The sequence below is a fragment of the Martes martes genome (assembly GCF_963455335.1).
Source record: "Martes martes genome assembly, chromosome: 8".
Classification (NCBI taxonomy): domain Eukaryota; kingdom Metazoa; phylum Chordata; class Mammalia; order Carnivora; family Mustelidae; genus Martes; species Martes martes.
In genome coordinates, this window is record NC_137895.1 from 101358401 (window position 1) to 101381041 (window position 22641).

The window sequence follows — 22641 nt, forward strand, 5'->3', positions numbered from 1 at the left end:
CGTACAACCCGATGCTGCAAGAAAGAGGCATGGGCTAGGTTCTGGTGCAGATTCTATTAACAACTGTGTGATGTGGGATCAAAATCCCTTCCTGTCTTGCTTTCTTCATTAGTCAAGTAGGGAGACCAACTTTCCAACCTAATTCTCAAATAAATGAGGTTATAAGACATCTAAAAAACAAATAGCTTTAAAAAATATACAGGAAACAAAAACCAAAAACTGGTCCAGGATATTGTCATCATCATTTATTACGTATCAAATTGTCTTCAACATAAGTTACAACCTGATTAAGTATGATAGACATTTTTTTATCTGTTTAAAGACAAAAAAATTCTCTTTATGTACAATATCTTTTGTCTAGAGTCTAGCAAATATAGTACCTTTCATTGCAGGATTTCTGCTTAACATAATAAGCAAAACAAACAACAACAAAAAAATATAAACCAAAGCAAACCAAATCCCCAAATCTCTCAACTACAAATACCAATACTGAATAAAGCATTAAAAAGACAAACATGGAATAACTTTTTTGTTTAGAAATGCAGAATGAATACTAAGGTTAGTGGCAAAAAAAAAAAAAAAAAAAAAAAAAAAAGGTCAAAAAACCAGAACAACACAACACCAAAAAAACCCCCAAAACAAAAATAAAAACAAAACAAAAAAAACCCCCCAAACTAAAAAACAGAACCCCAAGAAAATAACCGACAATCTTCAGGACTGGACTTTCCTGCTCAGGGGTGCAAGCTGACTCTAGACCATCTCTCGGCTCCTGCGGATGGCACAGCACAGGATCATACTGAAGATCATGCCAAATATCTAGAACACAGAAGGGAACATGAGGAACAGGGTGGATTTGCCGAGGGAAGGGTGAGGGAGAGGAAAGACATGAGTCACCCGGGGCCAAGACAAACAAGGATAGTGACCACAGGGTCAGGCACGCCGAGGGGTGCCGAAGGAGAGACAGGGGCTGGGTAACGGGAAGTCACTGACTGCTGGGGTTCTGCGGGTCTGCGGTGACTTGCTCATGTAAACGGCACAAGCCACTTCCCTGAGGAAACTTCCAGAGCATGACAAATAAGCTCAGAGCTCAATTTAATGCTCAAAGGGCAGATATTCCAATGATCCACACAGGCTTGTACTGCTTTCCACCTATGTGTGTGTCTCTGTTTTATATTCCATTTTAAGAAGTACTGTTATGGTTTTTACTGAAAGTGGCCTCAAGCCTTTCTCAGGTGTAAATAACCACTAAGAAAGGAAGCAATTCTTACTTCTGGGATAGTCTTACTGGGGCAGAGGAGGGCTAAGTCCCCTACATGGTTCTTACTACTCCCTTTTGGGGCAAGAGGGGGTGACTGCAGGGAATCCTGGTTGCCCTTTAATGGTTTCTGGGAGTGCTCATTAGCAGGACAGTAGATTACCTGAAGCCTGGAATCTTCTTTCTGGCTGTCCACCTTTGGATGCCTTTCAGACTATGGTATGTGTGTGTGTGTGTGAAACAATTCCCATCCATGTAACTTTTACTGAACTACTTTCTTGGGGAAAAGCAAAGCAGGTGCATAACAAAAACATGTCCTGAAGATTATCCCAGGCTAACTAACAGGTCTGGGTGACCTACACCCTCGCTACTCAGAGTGTGGTCTGTGGACCAGCAGCACTGGCATCACCTTACACTTACCCCTGAACCTTGATGGTAAGCCAACACGTACTGGAGAGATATGTACGGAGCTCAAATCCCAGATGCTTCACACATGAGCTCAGAGGCTTTGATCAACTCAACCTCTCTGTCTCTCCACTCCGTAGTCTGTACAAGGGGCATACCAACAGCTCGCACTCATAGGTATGGTGAGGATTAAATTAGTTGATAAAGTAATTGATGAGTGAACACAGTCCCTGGCCAGAGTGTATGCTTAATGGATGTTGATCACTGAGACAATCATTCCCTCTGGGTGTCCTCAATACTCACCATCACGACCGCAATCCCGATGCCCACCGCGCCGATGATGTGGAATTTGTTGTGGAAGACCTCTTTTATGGCCTCAGGGCAGGGCTGAGGGGGCCAAACCAAGACTCAGGTCACACACAATCCCTTCTCCAGCGCACCTCCTCCCTCCCATAGCACCTGTGTCACACCAGGAATGCTGGGGGGTCCCAGAAAGGGCTGGGGACAGGAGTGCCCAGGTGTCCTGGCTGGTGGATGGAAGTGAGACCCAAGGGATATGGAGGTGGGTCCCTAAAGTCTGGGTAAGAAATAAGGGAAGGAAGAAGGGTAAGCCCCTGCTTTGGGGTCTAGCTCCCATTAGGCCATTGGGTTACTTCTGATTATTCTGAAGTTTGGACATTAGGTCCAGCTTCCAATCATGAGCTGTTGGCACGTCTAAATACTTCATTATTTCCCTGGTCTGGTCCTTGTTCTGCTGCCCTTGAGGAAGCAGAGGCCCCGGGGGCAGGGGGGAGAAAAGAGATGGACCCACTGAGGGGCCCTTGCACAGGAGAACTCCTCCTCCCAGGAGGAAAGGGCAGGATTTCACGTCAACCCCGGTGGGATTGGTCCAGAGCAGCTGGCGGGGGCACACGAGTTTACCTTCACTGTGATGGTTGACAGAACATCCTTCTCGGGGCAGATGTCAGAGATAAACTGTTCTACTCCACCAGCCAGACCACAGCAGTTCAGCTGCAGAGGGAAGGGCAGAGACGGGTGAGAGAGACGAACAACGCAGACCACCAGAATATGGACACCGGGTCTGGTGTGCTCAGGCCCCGGTGCGCAGGCACGTGCCCAAGGAGCTTTTGCGGGGGTGACGTACCGCGTAGTGGATAGCTTTCAGGGTGTCCCGCTGGGGCTCGTCCTTGGACTTCAGCTTGTTGTAGGTGTCTTTGTAAAACTCCTGGACTTCCTTAATCACCTGGGATGGGCAGAAAAGAGAGGGGCAGACAGGGCATTTTCTTGGACAAATGTCACCTGTTTCATCTTGTTCCTGCTCAGACAACAGATTCCTGTGCTCAGAAAACGTCCCTGAGCAGACTGAAGCTACCAGACTGGTCCTACCTCTCCCAGCACCTCCGGGGCCCTTCTCGTCTCCTCCCACATCCCTAGGAACCCACTCTGGCCATTTTCCCTTCTTCCCTTGTAACTTTGGCTGGTCCCTTCCACCCAACTTGGCTCCCTCCCTTCTACTTGTGAACAAAACGGACTCTCTCCGGTCTAAAGAACAGTAACAACAACATCCTACTCCTGACCAAGCTAGCTCCTCAGGCTTCCCTTTGTTTCTTCTTCACTTAGAGGCTGTGTGACTTCTGGCAAATTACCAAACCCCTCTGTACCTCCTTTTTCTGCGTATGTAGGATGGAGATGATAGGAGTTTGTGCCTCAGGGGTTATGGTGAGGATTTACAGGAGATACTGCATGTTAAGCCCTTAGTACGGTGTCTGGTACAGAGTAAATTTGGCATAAGTATTAGCAACTATAATATGAAGGACAATTATTCTCCTTCTGCACCGGGGTACACCCTAGTTTAACAAATGCCCGTCTCTCGCCCTGACCAACATCCAGAATCTCTCCTTCAGCAGCTTCCACTAGCATCCCTTCCTATTTCTATGGTTGCAGCATTTATATCTGGACAGTTAAATCTCTCTTTTATTTTTTTCTCTCTTTAAATGGGGTCCCGGCATCCAATCTCCCTGCACTTGCTGCTGCTGAACAAGCCAAGACAGCCCTTCCTAAAACACTGTTCTGATGTGGCCCATCCTGGCCCACAACTCTTTAGTGGCTCCCCGGGGGAGCCCATGTTCAGCTGTCTTTAATGGAAAGTCCTCGGGGGGCACCTGGATGGCTCAGTCAGTTAAGCGTCTGCCTTCAGCCTAGGTCATGGTCCCAGGGTCCTGGGATTGAGCCCCATGTTGGGCTCCGAGCTCAGTGGGGAGTCTGCTTCTCCCTTTCCCTCTCCCTCTGGCGCCCCTGCCCCACTCAGGCTTGCTTTCTCTCTCTCTCTCTCAAATACATAAATAAACATCTTAAAAAAAATAATAAAATAAAGTACTCAGTCTCCCACCAACTTTCCTCCTGAAATCCTCTCTTTCATCCAAGGCTTGTGTTGATGCCCGCTTCTCCAGGAAGCCAGAAGAGATTTCCCTTTGGTGTGCTACCTTCTCCCACTCCTTGGAACTTCTGGATATAAATGATTTCTATGACACTTATCATGCATATCCTTCACCCAGGTGGCAGTTGCTTTAAGGGGGGCCCACGGCTTGCACATCTCTGGACTCACGTGGGGTCTGGACAGCACTCAGCTCACGGAGGCACATATTAAGAGACTAGGTGAAGGGGCGGGGGTGGTGGTGGGTCCAGCCCACACAAAGTCTTGTTTTCCTAAGCCATCTTTCCAGAGGAGATGGGGGCAGGGCTGCTGATGTGTGAGACACATACGGACCCAGTGAGGATTTCCTAAACTTCTATTATGTGCCAGCACCATCTAGGGAACTGGACGGAGTGGCTGGCAGGACACCCACATCCCCTTCCCTGGAGGAGATCACATTCTGATGGGCACATGGGAGCGTGGTGAAATAAGAGGCATGTGTGATGGCTGAAAGCAGACCGAAGTGGCCAACTGGGACACCCGTCTGCCCTCATCATTCCCCCTCCCAAATTCCCAAACCTGTATTACTCCCAAGAGATCTTATGGGAGAAACCTACCTCATCTTTGTGGGAATATCCCCAGATGGCTGCAGCTATCTCAATGGCAAATATCACCAAGAGGAAGCCGAAGAACTAGAAGACAAAGAAGGGATAGGATGAGGAGAAATCCCAGACAGGCAATGAGAGCAACCAAAGGGTATTCTGGAGACCAAGGAAGATCAACAAGTCTCTGGGGGTCGGGCATCTGGGGGCACAAATGAACACCCTGGAAGGGACAGGGGAGAAGTTTATGGAACTGTGAGCCTTAGCTAAGGTGAGGAATGAAAGCAGTGGTAGGAAGATATTCCTCAGGAGGAAAGAACGGGGCACAGCTGACCCCAGAACTGGTATTTCTAAGGTGTTAATGAAGAGTCATTGATAAAATACCATCACTCACTCACAAAAACCACAGGGATTTGAGGAAATAAAGAAAGAATATACTGTGGAATTTGAAGAAAACTGTAACAAATTTTAAAATAAGAGAAAGCAAAGGTACCTGTGGATTCAGGGAAAAAAAGCAAACGTGGTCCTCGAAAAAGGGGAAAACAAAGTCCTGGCATTTAGTCGCCTAAGGGAAGTGATAAGAGAGAGAGGCTCCAGAAAGGAAGAGGAGCAAGGCAAGGCTTCGGGGGAGGAGGACAAGATGGCTGCCTCGCAGGAGGCTGGGGCGGGGCCTGCAGTGGAGTTGTTGAGGAGGGCTCAAGCCCTTAGGGTACCCTCTTCACTCCATCCCACCCCATGTGTTCTATGAGATCTTGGGGGCAGGGGTCTGGGGGTCAGAGTGGTTGCGGGGAGTGGATGGGGTACTCACCAATCCCAGCATGCACTGGGACTCTTGCACGGCTCCACAGCAGCCCAGGAAGCCCACCAGCATCATGAGGGCACCGGCTCCAATCAGAATATAAACTCCTGAGGGGAGAGAGCAGAGGGCAAGGCAGGGAGTCAATAGTGTGGAGGCCCAGATATGTCCTGCAATTCCTTTATCCCCTCCCTAAGAATCTGGGCCGTGCCGCCATCCTTATCACCCCTCCCTCAGGGAGGAAGTGTCCCATCCTTCAAAACAGCCTCCTCCATCTCTGCTCTTAAGTCTCTTTCCCACCAGTCTGTCTTCTAGGACCCTACCCCACCAAGCCCTCACTCCCATCTTACCCTCGCCTTTCTGGAAGGTGCTCATGTCCCCCTAACCAGGACAAAGAGATCCACAGAAATCCCCAGATTTGACTCAGGACACAAACCGATCCAGTCTCTCAGCTGTTTCCAGCAAGATGAATCCACTCACACCAATTAAAATAGACCCTCCAGACTGGGGCTGACTTCCTGGGACTCCAAGGAGCCTTGGGCTGGCTTCTCCTGGACAGAAGAGTGTGTCAGCGCAGGCTTTGGTAGGAAGGGGTTGCGGTTGCGGCACTCAGACAGCCATTCTTAGGGTGGGCCAGCTCTGCCTTATTCCCAGAAGGGGTGCCTCCCTGCCCTGCTTCTGGGGGGCAGTGAGGGACGCATGGTCAGTAAGGCCAAGGGCACGTGTTGGCCAAGGAACGAGTACTTGCTCTAGTGAGCAAAACATAGGCCTGACGTCAGAAGACCTCCCACTTTGATCCCGACTCTGCTACTACGTGCTGTGTGATCTTGGGTAAGACACATTCCCTCTCTGGGTCTTGGTATCTTTATCAGTAAAACGAGAGTCCGGTGGCTAGAAAATTTCAAAACATCCCTTAAAGCACACTGAAGAGGTCTTAGGGTTGCATATCATTTGTTCCAGGTGAAGGGTGAACAGGATCCTCCTTTAAAGGGAGGGTGAGGACACGGTTTCTAAGTCCTCAATCTGAGTGAGAAGGTCAGTGACTTTTTGCCTGGACCCAACATGGTGTAAAACCCTGGGAGGGGAACACAGTGGAGCCTGGCCCTCGTCCTTCCTTCCAGCACCCCCCAGGGAAGGCCCAGAGGGGCCAGTCTTGGTAGTCCTATTCTGGAGAAGTCACAGCTGTCCCACTCCCCAGTGCAGAGGCCCCGTGGGGAAGCTGGCAGAGAGGTCCCGTGTCTTCCTGTCTTGCAGGTGAGTTCTGTTCAATCTGGAGAGGGGCTCCTGTCATGTGGGGAGAGCATGTCTGGGTTTGAGAGCCAGCTCTGTGACCCTGGGAAAGCGACTGCCTCTCTCTATGCAACGACCTTCTATCTGTGATATGGGAGTGGGAACGATGCCCACCTCAGGGCTTGCAGTACAGACGAAGGGACAGGATCCAAAGGTGTACAACAAATGCTGGCTGCTGTGATTCTGGGTAATACAAGGGTTAGAGGGCCATCACTCAGAACCACAGTGATGCATCTTCATACACTTGCTGATCCCTCCCTACTCACTGGGACTAGAGAGACTTCCCCGAAGTGCTGGCTGAAGCTGAGAGAGCATGTCTGTGATGTTTCCGCACAATGCACAACGGGACAGTGCAGTGAGAACCTTGGCAGGTGTTACAGTGACTTCACTGTCCCCCATCTGCACCCCTAGTCCAGAGCTGAGGCTTTGCAGGCAACAAACCGTGCAGCCCGCCTGCAGCTGAGCTTCCCGGGCAGCCCCAAGCGGAGCGCACACAACGGAGCATTTGTGTCTCTCCCCTTTCCCCCCCACATCTGTCGTGATGTCAAGTCACGTGGGTTTACTGGCAAACCCCTTCGCTGTATGAATATGGGTATTGTTCCCGTGCATGCCTGGCCCAGACTGGGCATGGGGACAAATGCAGCTTGTCCTCAAGTCAAGTCCTAGCCTCCTGGGCTGTCTGACAGTGTGGGGCGGCGGGCCGGACTCAGGCCACGCGGCCCTACGCACTGCATGGGCACCGCGGGAGGGGTGGCCCTGCCATGGGGACACAGGCGAGCCACGGCAGTCAAATGGCCCCGGTTTCTCCCCATCTCATCGGGGGAAGACAAGAAAGGATGAGGTCACTCCTTTGAGCTCTACAGCAAGGGCTGAATACACAGGGGGTATTAAGAGATCAAAAGGATTTGCAAGCACATGGAAGAGAGTCGGAGTGGGAGTGGACGGACATGTCTTCTGTTAAGTCCAGACCCCGCTTCGTAAACCAGGACAGCCCTGGCAGAAGTCAGGGGAGTTGGATTGGCAGCATGGAGAGCTACTAAAGGAAAAAGCACTTCTCTCTGCAGAGGGAGAGAGAGAAAGAGAACGCATGCGATGGATTCTCCTCCTAATGGGCTTGCTGGTTAATGGTAAATATTCATTTTTGGGCTCAGCAGATGAAGACTGCAGGACAAAGGTCATTGGTATAGTATCTTGTTTGGAGAGCTGCAGATGTGGGGGTGTCTTGGCTTCACCCTCTCTGGCTGGGGAGGAAGATAAGCAATTCCCCGGGGGCGGGGGGCTGCTGACAGGCACTTCAGCAGTGGCCATGAAGCTGCAGGGGGGGCTCCTGGGCAACAGGCCCCCTCCCCCACCTCGGAAGCCACGGAACCACTGGAGGGCTTGGCTGCTTCTTTGCAGGTCCCTGCTGGGCTTCCCTCTGGACGGGCTCCTCCTAGCCTACATCCTGAGCTTGTTAGCAAAGGCTGGCAATGACAAATGACAAAGCGTTCCCCTTTACAAAACAAATGAATGTTAGCTTTCTGTCTGACTCATGGAAAAAGTTATTCGTCATGGAGCCTTCTCCAGGATTACTGTATTAATTTGCTTAAGGGCTGTTGATTCTTTTTTCAGGCTGACATTATAGGCCTGGTCAGAGGAGAAGAAAAGCCTTTGGTAGAGCAGAAGCATATGCCGGGATGTTCTTTATACACAAAACTGAGCGTTCTTTTCACCTGCGTATCAGGGCTCTGCGCTTCAGCTCCAGGGGGACACATCGGCCTCCTGCCCTGGCCCCAGCTTGCCACTGACAACAACAGTTTCTTGTCTCCAAATACCCAATCAGGGGTTCAAAGGAACCCTACGTGGCTCCCCAGTGGCTCTCTCTTGGTCCCGCTCTGTCCCGTAGGTGGCCGTTCTCACTAATATAAGCATCACAGTGATGCCCCACTTGCCAAGCACGGTATATTTCTGTTTCGGAGAGGTTGTGGGTGTGTGAGTTCTTCCAGTTTCAGGCTGGGGAGAACTGGGCACAGAGCAACAAAGCGCCCGAGGCCTCAAGCTCGCTGAGGGCAAAAGCCACGTACCCTGGAAACTCTTAGGCACCTTGTCCTAAGAAGAGGAATGGTCCCAGGGAAGGGTGGACCAGGACATCCACAGCCTCTGCCTGGGTCCCCCAGCTGCCCTCAGTCAGTGGCTATGGTCCAGGAAGGACGCCAAGGAGTTAAGAAGGGCTGCTGGCCTGGGACCAAGAAAATAAAGTTCCCCAATGTGTTTGCGGCCTGGGATTATGGATACTGCTGACAGGCTGAATCTCCCAGGGCCTGAACTGGGGAGAAGGCCCATATAAGGCCGTCAGCTGCTCCGGATTTACTACTGACTGTTGTGAATGTTGGAAAGTTTCTTTTTTCACTTGCTTCTCGGACTGGTTATGCATTCTTTCTCTATTTTAAAAGCTGTTGCCCACCCTGGAGAAAACCCACCCCGGGGTCCTTCAGGTTTTCCAAAGGGTCGGTTGCGCGATCATGCTGACCGGTGGGTGCGGCAGATGGGGAGGCCCCCCGTGCAAGGTACGGTCACCCCACGATGCCCAGAATATCGGCAGGGGTGGAGCGGGCACTCCGCCAGAAGAGGGGCATGGGTCAATACAAAGGCTGGTGTCACAGCTCAAGGGGGAAGGGTGACGCCTTCTTGGCCCTCTGCCCATGAGTGACAGTGACTCGGTTTCCCAGCACACTCGGTGAAGTGCAAGGCCCAGCCAGACCCAAGTGGCCACTTGTCTGATGATGCTCGAGTATCCCTTGCATTGCCCGCCTTTGTTGGGCTTCTGCAAGCAGAACACACTCTCCAAAGCTGAGCTCTTTCCCGGGGAAGCAAAGTGCCAGTATTCCTCTATTGGAGTTGAGGGAGCAGTGGTCGCTGGCCTCCAACTAGGCATCGCTGTGTCTCTTTGGGACTGTGCCTCTGGTCACTTTGGGTAGGATCACGGCCATCCTGCACCCTGTGACTCCCAGAGGAAGGCCATGGCTCCTCCAACCATGTGCTCGTCACTCTCCTGCCATCCTGCATGACTTCCCCACCTGTCACCCGCTGGCCGGGGCCACCAGTGCTGGGGGCTTCCCTCCCCCAACTACAATTTGGGTGAGGTCAAAGGCCAGACTAGCCTCCACCCTGCCCACCTCCCCAACAGGGAACATCCAGTTGGTAGAGATACTTTCTCTTCCTAAATGGGGAGTCCTCCCCACAATCTAGCACGGGTAAGCCAAGAAGCAGCTTTTGTAGGCTTGGGTTCAAATCCTAGCCCTGCCTCTTGACGGGTACAGCTCAACACGTTCTCTAATCTCTGGACCTTGGTTCCTTCGTTGATAAGGTGGGAATCATTCCATGTACCCTAAAGAGTTACGAGGATTAAATCACGTAACAACACGCGTGAGACAGTGAGCAACACGCGGAGGAGGAGCTGTCTTCCTCCTGGTTCCTCCACTTTTCAATGACAGTCTTGCCTCCCAGATCCAGAAACACGGGGAATTAGCCAGAGTCCTAGGAAACAAAAGACCCAAGCCTGCCAGGCACTCTGCAGAGGACAACGGCAGCGGGAGCAGGAGGCCAGGCTCTCCTCAGGACACGGGCCCAACGCCGCCAACCGCTTCTCCATTCCCGGGCAGATGTACTCTCCTGTCTCCCCCAGAGGGCTCTCGGCTCCCTGGCATGACAAGGAGGAGGGCAGGAGGGTGTCAGGTCCCCCTCAGCACAGCGCCCCTATGCTGCTTCCTCTCCACAGGGCAGCATTCCAGGCCCCCCTCCCCCGCCACCCTGCAAAAATGCTGTTGCTAAAACAAGTCTGGGCACTTTGGAGACCTACTCCCTAAAAACTCCGTGTGTGTGTGTGTGCGCGCGTGCGCGCGCACGCTCATGCATGCACATAGTTTTTTCAGAAAACATACTTGTGCTATTCTTTCCCTCACTTTCTTTCCGGAAAGTAGGAGACACACCCTGAAAAATCCCCAAAACAACAGCAACAGGCAATACAAGCAGGGAAACTTCTACAGTGCCAGGCGCGTGCAGACAAAGGGCCCATGGGGGCCTGGCTCAGGCTGCGTCTGGGAGGCAGGAAGGGGGTCCCTGTGCCCACCAGCCATTGCGTCCTTCAAAAGGCCTGGGGGCTCACTCTCTTCAGGCTGTGTTCTCCATCTTTTTTCTTTCTTCTTTTTTTTTTTTTAATAACTTCTTTGGTGGGTGGGAAGGAAATGACCAAACTTAGACTTTGAGCCTGATGACATGGCAGCATCGTCCTAAAAATAGGGGGCTGCTCTTATTTCTCGTAAATGAGTGTTTCCTATCCCAAAACAGAAAGAGCTGTGGGATTTTGTATTCTGTGAGTTGACTAGAAACTGGGGACTTGCATTTGACAAGCTTTGGCAGTGGGTGGAAGGGACAGAATAATGGTAGAAAAGATAAAAAGATGTCCAGGAGCCCTGTGTAAGCTGCTAAGTCTATTTGTGTTTAAATTGCAAACCTTTGCCCTAAAGCAAAAGCACTTCAGGAAACAAACAAATAAAACCAAATACCTGCCAAATACCCTTGAATACCAGCGGCATTAACCACCACCCCCCCACCCCGGGGTCTGCCAGGTTGACCTCTCTGCTAGACTCTTACTCATTTTGACTGTCTGATCCAGGAGGCAGGTGGTCTGGGGTCTGAGAGCCCCTGTCTGCACAGTGGGGAGGGCTCACCTCTCTTACTCCTGGTAGTCTGGATGTCCAGGACAAAGTTTTTTGAATTAAGGAACTGAGTAAGATCACGAAGACAGGGCATGAAGAGAGGGTCAGGGACAAGCACAGAGGTTCTTAAACCCTCAAGAGTGGCAGCAACTTGGGCACAGCCAGCTTCCTGGGGCGGGGGGGTGGGGGGGGAATGGTCAGGATGCCAAACTTAGTCAGCATGATAAAAGAAACCACAACAGTCAAATGTAAATTTGTGGGCTGGACTGCACAAAGCGTGGCTTGAAAAGGACAGGCCAGGCCAACCGGGGGCCAGAGGAAAAGTCTTTGCCAAGGCCAATCCCTGGATCAACACAGAATCTCCGAAGTTAAGGGGAGGTACTCAGCGCCTCCTCCCCACTCACCTGTGTAAAAGCTGGAAGGCTGACTGTCTTGCTCGAAGATGCTCTTGGTCTGGGAGTCGAATCGGAGCCATAGTCCGACGGCAAGGACTGCGATTCCGGCAAGCTGCAAGATATCCCGGATGTGGGTGTTAGTCCTGCCAGGGGAGCACAGGGCCACAACACCGGAAAGGAGACTTACAAAGGGCTCTGGGACTACCCTCGGCCTCTGCCTCTCACTGTACACCTGCTAGTAACAGCAGCCAGTGTGGGGATCAATCCTTTTGCTAAAAATATCAGCTGGCTGGGAACCACTACCTATCAGCAGCCCAGCAGCAGAACGGATACTTCACAGGTGCTGGAATACTACACAGCCGTGAACAGGGGCCACGGTTAGCCACATGCGATTCTATGAACACACCTCATGGTGTCCAAGAAGAGAAGCAAGGGACACAAAAACACATGCAGTGTGATTCCTTATAGTTACAAATCGTTTACTGTTTAGGGGTCCATGTAAATGACAAAGGAAAAGGAAAAGACAGCGATTATCGTAAAGTCAAGTGTGGGGTGCCCCGTAGCGGGAGGGAGAGAATAGAACTCGCAAGGGCAGGGTCTAGGGCACTGGGAACAGTCTAGCTTTGGACTTGGGTGGTGGTGCCGTGGATACTGACATCGTAATTAGGATTTAAACCGTTCATGTTTCACGCACTACTCCGTATATGCACTGTGCGGTAAAAAAGACGACAGATGCTCAGCAGGCACAGTCTAGCACGCATGAGGGCAGCTGTGATTCCTCATGAAATCACACGGCTCAGTAAGCAACACAGCAGAGTCTCTCTGGAGTGGCCCACATTTGTCCTTTCCTTCTGTCTCTGACAAACCTTAGTGGCTGACCGGACCCATTCTAGGTTTTAGGCACACGCTTCCAAACGAGTGATCCTTATAAACATCAGGTAAGACATGTGTGAGTAATCCCCCAATCTTCCCCAAAATCCCATTTTGTAGGTGGGCAAGTTGAGATGCTGGACCCTGAAGGGCAGAGCTTCCCACTAGGGAATACAACCAAGGTGCCACATCCCCGTCTGGCACTGCTGAACTAGAGGCCTCTGCAGGTGGCCCCCGGCCAAGTGGTCCTTGACTCCCAGTGCGGAGCTGAGCTCCCTCGTCTCTCACCCGGCCCGGGTCTTGTGCGAAAGTGACTCCCAGGCTGCGTTGAAGGGCCCACGGGATGAGTGAGTGGCTCCCAGACCACCCTCCTCGACAACAGGAGCCCTGTGTCAGAGCCCCTGCTCCTGAGGGAGCTTGGTTCTCTGCCCTGGGAGCTGGGACAGCCATGGTGCGGCCAGGCCTCTCTCTCTGTAACTGTTTGCTTCTCTCCTTTTCCTGGGGAATTGGCAGTGGGTGCAGATGTACGAGGTGGAGGCGGCGACAGCGGATGTGATGACCCAGGGCCTCAGCCTGCAGTACGGTCAAACCCTTGCCCACATCTCCAGCACTGTGTGTCCACAGCTCTGGAATTCCTGGCCCAGGGTTCTACTGCCTCAGTTTTCCCATCTGTAGAACAGGAACGGTGACATGTGGCCCCTCCTTACATTTAAGTATGGGTAGAAATAAAGGAGATGACATTAGAAGTCCTTCCAAGGGAGGTACCACCAAGTGGGCCTCATGAGAGTAACTCAGTCAACACTCAGGTCCCCAGGGTTGCACCCCTCCCTGCGGAGGACAGTCATTCAGCATCTCCTCTTAGCTCTCATCTGATGGAAGGCAACACCAAACATCAGTAAGAAGTAAGGACACCAGGTGACCCATAGCTACACAGTGCACTACACACTCTGCACTACACAGTGCAGAGAAGAAAAACTCACGGTGCCAAGCTTTCCTTCTATTCACAAAAGACCTGCAGGTGAGTGAGGGTCTCCTGGCCTAATCCAAAGACAGCAGACACTCCAGCGGTGGGGGACAGGGTGGTGTAGAAGTAGGCGTCTCTTCCCCATTTCTAGCCTGGGTACCCTGGTTCAGACTAGGTTCTCCTGACACAGGAGTGCCACCATTGGGGCAGGGACACGGTGGGGCCAGCTCCGACATCCCCATCCCTGTGCACCGAGTCCAGGACAAGCACACACTAGGTGGGGTCCTGGAAGAGTTAAAGGAAAGAGGGCAATACTTTCTCATCTCTCCACAACATATGGAGGCCCAATGAGAGCCCTGGACTATGGGAGACTGAGGCCGCAGGCCTCCCTGTGGACATGATCGTGTTAACCTGAGAGCACTATAGGCAGGGGCTTCCCAAGCATCAGAGGGAGGTCTCAATTTCAGTCCGTGCTTGGCCACAAACTTCGTCCTCAGTCCTCCCTCTCACCCTCATCTTGCTGGTGCTGTTGCTGAGAACACCTGGGACTGAGGAGAGGCCCATCTTTTCTGCTCTATGCTTTCTCAATTATGTGCAATTATTTCTCTTTGGGAATGATTCCATGGATAACAGCAGGCGTACCCAAAACACACCTGCAATGGTTAGGCCCCTTCCATTGTATCATTTCAAGGACCCTGAGCCAAATCTGTGTTAAGTCCGATCGTTTCTCTGGTTTACACACACCAGTGGCAAGAAGGACACCACGCTGGAGAACTGGAACCAGGAGAAGAAAGACTTCAGGTCTCACCCTGGCCAAGGACAGGGCCAGAGAGAGTTGGGGATCCCACACATGTGGACCCCCCTCCCCCCGAACCTATCATTGTGCTGCTTGGTTGTCAAAGCCACAGTGTTTCACTAAAATGAGGAAGAAAAAGCAGCTGGCTCTGGAGAAATGGAAAAAAACAGTAATTGATCTCAGCTTCTTATGCCTATAAACTCACCAAAAGAGAGAAAGAGGAGGAGGAGGCTTCAAGATACCCAGGTGGAAGGGAGGGTCAGAGGCAGGACTGGGAGCACGTGGTTCACAGAAATCAGAGGAGTGAGTCTTAAGGCCTTTTTGGATTGAATTACTGAGTTAATTGGCCTGAGGGAAAGATATGTAAGCCATTAGCTGCCCTATTTTCTGGAATGCTATTGGGAGAAATTGCTTTAGTCTGCCGGGTCAGGATGGATGGCTTGGGGTCACAGGGCCACATATACTGGTCACCACCTAATAAAGGCTCCCGGTTGTGCACGTGGCACTATCTAAGGGGCTCTGGAGTACTTTCTAGAAGAATTCAGTTTTTGGTGTGGCGCTGGGGGGCGCCCCAGCCCCCTGACCTGGCTCTCACCCCTAGCTACTTAGAATACTAGGAAAAAACAAACGGCAAGAACCAGAGAGAGCTTTCACTTTGAAAAAAAGGCACAGAGTCGATTATGAAGGGACTCCATAAACTAAGAAAACAGGGAGCTGACCTATGACAGGAACGCTGGCCGCACCGCTGCCACGGCTGCCATCTTGCTTTTGCAACAATGCAGGATCCGAGCAGGTCTGATGGAGATGCGCAGTGAACCAGTTCCTGCTCACAGGGCCCCTCCTGAAAAGGACAGCAAACTGTGCAAGATCACCAACTGTGTGTGGGGATGGAAGTGGAGAGTTCCAAGCCTCGACTCCCAGCCCAAGGCACAGCTGAGTCTACCTGGTTACCTTGTTCCCAAAGGAAGCCAAGGGGAAACATTTTGGTTTTGCCAAGAAAAGCTTCTTTGCCTTTAAGCCCCCAAATGGGCCCATCTATCTGACAGTGCAGAGAGAAAAAGGGGAGCTTTCCCCCACTGTTGTGTTGGAAATGCTTGAGTTCTTCATGCGTGTTTGTTTTTTCTTAGAAGATAGCCAGGAGAAAAACCCAAGTTGAGGACATTCTACAAAATACTTGGCCCACGCTTCTCCGAAGTGTAAGGTCATCTCTGAGAAACCAGGGAAGACAGAATGTGTCACAGATCAGAGATGAAGAAGACATGGTAACTATCATGTGGTATCATGGCTGGGATGCCGGAACAGAAAGAGGGTCTTACCGGTCAAACAAGTCAGGTCTGATGGAGCCTGGTTTAGGTTTAGGCAACAGTAATGTACCACGTTAGTTTTTAGTTGTGACACATGCAATGTAGTCCTAGAGGTGTTAACCACAGGGGAAACTGATGAGGAATGGGGAGCTTGCTATACTCTCTCTGCAACCTTTCTATAGATCTGAAACTGTAGATCTAAACTAAGATCCGTAGATCTAAAACCGAGCTGGGTTTCTTCTTTCAAAGCTTCCATCTCTCGATCCTAAAATTCCAAATAGAAACAAACCCTCTCTGCCTCCAGGTTCACTGCTCCCTTCTGGTTGCTTGGTGCTCTGACACCGAAACTGGTGGCTTATTCACCTCCAGGTCCCCACAAAGTAGTCACTGTAGAACACACCCAGCCTGCCTCCTGCCCTCCCTGTGGGGCAGAGGCCATTTCCCTGAAAAGCTCACGTGACTAAGGTCAATTGCTCAGTTTTAAGTTTTTTTTTTTTTTTAAATTTCTTTTCTTTTTTTTTTTTAAAGATTGTATTTATTTGTCAGAGAGAGATAGCGCATGAGCAGGGGGAGTGGCAGGCAGAGGGAGAAGCAGGTTCCCCACTGAGCAAGGAGCCCGATGTGGGGCTCCATTCCAGGACCCTGAGATTATGACCTGAGACAAAGGCAGACGCTTAACCAACTGAGCCACCCAGGCGTCCCTCGGTTTTAAGTTTTAAGGCATTAGCTGTGGTTCACCTTTTCTGATCTCTCAGCAGCATGACACCATTGAACCCTGAGCCTACCTTCTCCCCAGCCACCCCTTAGATGGAATCACTCAGGTTCCCAAGTTAGTCTCCTGCCTTCTCTCCTCTGCTCATGCCAGCCCTTCCTCCTGGAAGACCATCCTGGCCACAGAGGCCTGCTGCTTCCCCACCAAAGATGTCCTCAGCCTCCTCCCAAGGAAATGCAAGCCCGAGAGCTTCATGTGTGTTCTCTCCAGTGCCCTTACACTACACACACGTCCTTCCTCTCGCAGGTGTGCTGGGCTCGGGTCTCACTGGAGCACAAGCTCCTTCAGGGCAGGGCTGTTTCTCAGGACTTCTAGTCCCTTAGCCCAGCTGCACCTCGCACACAACAGTGAATAAATCAGCAATTAACAAATAATTATCGCATACATGAGACGATTACTTCAAAGGGACAGAATCTCTGAAACTCCCACCCGAATCTTCTCCTCTCTCTCTCCTCTTCCCTTCAACAAGCCTCCTTTCCCATCTGGCTTTTCATCCAGATCCAACTTCTGCTATCTCACTACCAAAGTCAGAAATTGCCAAGAACAGTAACTTGTCCAAAGAAAATACTGAGAAAGACCCGCGAGGGCATATGACGAACATCACAGTGAGATTTAGGGACAAACCCGGATGGAGTCTTCTGAAAATCAAACTTCATGCAGAGCCCATGAGTCACTGTCCTCACCCCACCGGGAAGTCCAGTTTGACACTCGGATCTTTGAAGAGTGCACAGGTAACCCTGTAACCTGGGGCTCATGCCAGTTCCAGGGGACTGGAAACCCAGCAGTGCACCAGCTCGGGCCCACAGTGGAGTTTCCTGGTCATCCCCTCTGCCAACGCTGAACACACACCTTGCTCAAGGCACCCACGTGAAGAGGAGTACTTCAGGGAGTCACCCCACAAACCTGGCGGGAGGGCCAGGCCCAGAAACCTTATGCTAAAACACACCTGGAGTTAGAGGAAATGTCTCTAATTTCTGAAGGCAGATTGAAAACAAATCAGAGTGTGATGCCACTTAGGGGCACCTGGTTGCTTTGGACCCCATGCCAAGTTTGTAAAACTCGTTCTAGTTCCAACCTGAGGAGGTATTTACAGACAGGCAGCCCCCCGGACGGAAACACTTGAAGAAAGCCTGCAGAAGGATGTGACAAGAGGGAAAAGAGCAGTGTGTGTGTGTGTGTGTGTGTGTGTGTGTGTGTGTGTGTGTGTGTGTGTTTGCACAAGCGTGGTGCCGCAGCCCACTCCCTCAGGTGGAAAGAGCCTTATCTGCCTTGGACAAATCCCACTCCCAAGAAAAATCTTCTCATGGCAAACAAACTGGGTGGTCTTGGCTAGGCCCCCCCTCTCCTCCAGGTCCCCTCTTTTCTCCTGCAATGCGACCTGAGGGTCATACCTTTTTTTTTTTTTTAAGGACAAAATATTCATTATGCTATCTCTATCCAGCTGCCTTAGAAAGCCCAGAGGGGGAGAGTGGCTCATTCTCCACACGCGGTTTCTCTGAGGCTAGCCTCAGACTTCAGGTAGTCACGTCAGCACTCTGGTGGGGTTGGAGGCAGGCCGCAAGGAGGGGCTGGGATAGGGGAAAAAGGGGTGCTTGCTATCCTGCTTCCCACTGTCCTTCTGGAAAAGCTATGGCCATTTTGTTCCCTTGGTGAACCTGTGGTCAAGGAGATGAGGCAACACTGTTTGGTGAGGGGCAGGTGGCCTCCCAGAAAGAACGACAAAGCAAGGAGTCAAGGTGGCCCACAAAGCAAGGTGGCCCCGCTCTGCCATCAGGGCCACCCAGGGCCTGATCTACATGCTCTGGGTGTCAGAGTCCCCTGTGGGAATTCTGTATTTGTCTGTGGAGTCCCGCACCCGCCAGGGGAGTCTCTGGCACACCTCTGCTGAGAAGCCCTGGGTTCGTGGCCGGCCGTGGACTCGTGGCCGGCCGTGGACTCTGGGTCTCATGCTCCTCTCCCCCTGAAGTGCTGTCTGACACTAGCATTTTCCTTGGCTTCTCCACACCTCAGAGTTCTCATTAGTGAAAAAAGATGGCATGATCCCTGTCTTGGCTTTAACCTAGCTTGAAGCGGGGGATTCAGAGAGGTGAGGCACAGACAACAGCCTGGAAGCCACGATGTGGCACAGCCAGCTGGATTCTGTAGGGAAAATAATGCCAGTAATAAGAATAATAGACCTCGAGAAAGACACAAGACAATAGGGAGGCGATTCACGGCACTCGGTGGCTGTTGGTTGTGTCCCTACGGTCTTAGGAGGCGGCAGGGCAGGAGGGAGCAGGGCAATTTAAGTCACCGGGGTTCTGGATTCTGTGGGTCTGCGCGAGCACCCTGTGGTGGAAGGACAATGGATAAATTTACCTTCCTCACACCCATACATGCCTCCCAGGAGCTCTGCGAGGATGAGACAGGAATGGTAATCCAAATGACCTCCGTGGGAAGGAGGTATTCATGGAGCAGAGAGGGAAGAGATTTTACCTCTTTACTTCCCTTCTTCAGAAGGCTATGTAGCAGCCCTGGTTGTTACTATTATTATTTTTTTAAAAGGTACCAAGCCTAGGAGACCTGTAGGCAGAGTTGCCCATGGTACCTGGGAAATCAGTAACAGACTGAATACCAAGGATGTGAGTTTCCCTTATCGGCCTTTTCTGGGCCCCAAAATACCAGTCACACTTCAAGAAGGCTTCAGAAGTGGAGATAAGAGCCTCTATGTTCGCACAGGCTTCAACATTTACAAACAAGTCAGGCCACCCAGACCTGTGGGCTCGGGCCTCACCCATCTCCATGGCAACCCTGGCTCACCGCTGACTGCCAAGCTTTGGATGGGCTGATTCACCCGTCAGGAGGCCGGGCCGGGCACTGGCGACAAGCACAAACAGGAGCCCAGGCCCTACCGCCTCTTCAGATCCTCTGCTGGAACCCTCCTCTGCCACCTCCAGATGAAGGCTGAAGCTGTCACCTTTGGAAGGGCACAGGCACCCGGCGGGAGCGGAGGCTGGAGTCCTCCCGGAACCAGTCCCACGGCACAGGGAAACACCACCAAAAACCCAATTCCGCTCTACTGAGCAGGAAAAAACTGCCATGACCTGCCTTGCTAAGGATCACAAGTAACTTACATGCATTAGTTACTTCTGAGCAGAATTTGAAGGTATCAACAAGGGCTTGTTATTAACTTTAGTTTTGTTAAAGAGGAGCTGAAAAAACGCCGGAGGTGACAGTCCTGGAGAGTAAGTCTCTCTGGGAATCTGGTCATCTCTGGGGTCATCTTGGCCCTCTGCATCACTTCTGCCCTGGGGCTTTTACCAAGACACTGAGGGCAGAAGATGGGCCACCGAGAAATGTGTGGACCCCAGACCAGCAGCAGCAGTATCACCTGGGGAATGTACTAGAAACGAAAATTCACTGTCCCCATCCTATACTTATTGAATTGGAGGTGAGTGGGGTGGGGCCCAGCAATCCCCCCAGATGATTCTGATGCACCCTTGAGTCTGAGAACCAATGCTCTAGGCCTTTATGTAAAGACCAATCGGGACCACATGGAGAAGCTTTCTCTGGGTGTTCCGAGCCCAGAGACGAGCTTCCTAGACGCCAGTGCTGAAAGGCAGGAAGCCACGGAGGGGGTGGGGTGGGGTGGGGGGAATGAGCTCTCACTGGGCTCCACCCAACATGGGGCAGAATTTTGGCATTCCCGTTTACACTGCAATCCAGAGTGTGGACTCAGCTGTCCCACCACGGGACGGGGCCTCAGGACCACCCTGAACTGCTGCACAGTGACGGCGAACAGGGAGGATACAGGACGGGTAAGCAGGAAGGAAGCAAGAGGTATGAAACAGATAATGGCCGGACAACTCCATCTTGAACCCACTGAGCCTGGGCAGTCCTAGTAAACAGGTCAAGTTAGAACCTGCATTTGGCTTCCAAATGCAGTATTCATCCCACAGCCTCAGCCCTGTGAACTCTTCCCCAAGAAGCCAAAATGCTTCCCACAGCCTCTGTAGCGGGGCACTCATGCTAAGAAAACTTCCTCCTGATTTCTGCAACCCGTGTTCTCCCCAGGCTAGGCTGCCATTACAGCTGAGTGGATTCTTTTCCTCAGCCAACCCTAAATTCTAGGGGGGGGAACATTTTTTTTTTTTGAAGCAGAGGCTGATGGGTAATGATGTCGTAGGTTAGTGTTGAGTTGACTTCTGTCATGAGCAACTCCTTCAGAGGCTAAACAAAGGAAAATCATATAATTGGAGCAATTAGTTATTCTGAGTACCCATGCGTGTCCCACATTACAGGCAGTGACGGACGTACACCATCTCATTTAATCCTTGTCACCTTTATTTTCGAGGTGAAACAGGTTCCAAGAGGTTAAGTAAAACTCGCTCCAAGAGACACAGCCAGCCAGAGGCTGTGTTCACACTGAACCTGAACCAGGCAGATGACTCAAAGCTCCCGTCCTCCTCAACTGGGCTCCCTCCCTGCCCAGCCGGGAACGGGAAGACTGGGGACCCCTAGGGACTTTTCTTGGGGGACAAGACGGTCCTCTGGACATGCTGAATTTGGCTAAATGCTCTGCCCTGACTGAACCCTACCTCACCTGCTGCGGCGAGGTCATTTAGATTCAGGGCACCAGGCCCTGCCTAAGGGAAGGCCAAGAGGGACGGAGCCCTGACCACTAACTTCTTGGGGTTTGTTCTTGCTCTTCTTCCCTCCCCCGCTGTTGAGGCTGGGAGAGGTGGCGGGGGCAAGCCCACCATCACCGGGTGAAGAAAAGGCACCCTCTGGGGCCAGCTCTACCTTCCTTCTCCTCCCTGTGGTGTCCGCATAGAAGCTGTGGTGTCTTTGGCCCTGCCCTGCTCTGACACCTGGCTTCAAGGTATAAAGAAAGTTCTAGATAAGAGGAATTGACCTCCTTTTGGGAAACATGAGAAGTGAACAGGAGAGGTGCTAAGGCCACCCTTCCTGGTCTGGAGGCAGAGCAGATTTCTTCTTCCTTTGGCTGTTGTTAAACTCAGACCCCACAAGGGGGAGGGGGGCTTGGCCAAATGGTCCTGATGCTGGGGCCATGGCCAGCTGAGGCCAAAACTGGGCCCTCGCCTCACTCACCTTTCCCACGCTGGGGAAAAGTGAAATGGGCATTTTGTGGACAGGTGGAAGGAGGGGTTCTCGAATTCACCTTCTGAAAAGGATGGAGCTTTGTGGTAAAGTTTCAGCCCGGAACAACCCTGTGTGAGGTGGCGTTACAGAACCGAAGCGAGAAGACACAGAGGAGTGTGTTTCAGACAACTTCAATCTCTGGAACGTTCTGAGAGGCTGTGGTAACAGTAACTACAGCCAGAGGGGCCCGAAGCAACCCCTGAACTCTTGCTCTGAGCCAGGCACTGCCACACGCTTCACATTAAATACACATCATGTCCAACAACCGTAAGACCCTGGCAGTATGTCCTTCAGGACTCAAATAATAAAAGTGAGGCGTAAGGAGAGTCACTGATTTGCTGCCTCCCCTAGGAATCTGCATTTCTGACAAGTCAACTCCTCCCACCCCCAACCACCACCACCCTGGGTCATAAAGGGCCCCGCTAAAGGGGGCTGCTCCTTGATGGCATGTCGGGAGGTGAACGCAAACCCAACCATCCCTGAGAAGCCAGACTCCTGCGGAGGTACACTTCTGCCTCTTGTGACCATTTACTGCCCTAAATACTGAGAAAATGGCACCACCCATCCCACCACCTATATAATTCAGTATTTTTTTTTAAAAATCAGAAATATAAAATATAAAGAAGTTCAAAAAAGTACTTAGTTTCCCCACGATTCCCTGGGCTTACCTGCATTGCTGATATCCTAAGCACCTGCTTAGCCTGCCTGCTGACCTTGCAGAGGCTCACGTCCCGGGGATTCTGTGCACTTTGGGGTGGGGGGGTTCCTGGGCAGAGGGGCTCAACAGCTATACCATACGGGTACCCTCCGTTTGCTAAGCATGGCTCTTTGGGGCCATGGTGTACTCCAGCTTGCCTCAGACTGGTGCACAGCTAAGAGGGGAACACGCCCTGTAGGAACAACAGTGGGATTTCCCAGGGATAAGAGGAATATGAGGGAG

At 51.7% G+C, this 22641-nt stretch overlaps 1 protein-coding gene across 1 annotated transcript in view; it reads right to left on the reverse strand.

Moving 5' to 3' along the window:
• Positions 1-230: 230 nt before the first annotated feature.
• The window catches only part of CD9 (CD9 molecule), a 33088-nt gene continuing 10677 nt past the window's right edge, over positions 231-22641 (reverse strand). The window contains exons 2-8 of the mRNA XM_080812275.1: positions 11863-11965; positions 5484-5581; positions 4691-4765; positions 2805-2903; positions 2582-2671; positions 1964-2047; positions 231-816 (exon numbers count right to left, since the gene is read on the reverse strand). Of these exons, the coding sequence (XP_080668401.1) occupies positions 751-816; positions 1964-2047; positions 2582-2671; positions 2805-2903; positions 4691-4765; positions 5484-5581; positions 11863-11965 (615 nt within the window). The 3' untranslated portion in view covers positions 231-750. The remainder of the gene's footprint in view (positions 817-1963; positions 2048-2581; positions 2672-2804; positions 2904-4690; positions 4766-5483; positions 5582-11862; positions 11966-22641) is intronic.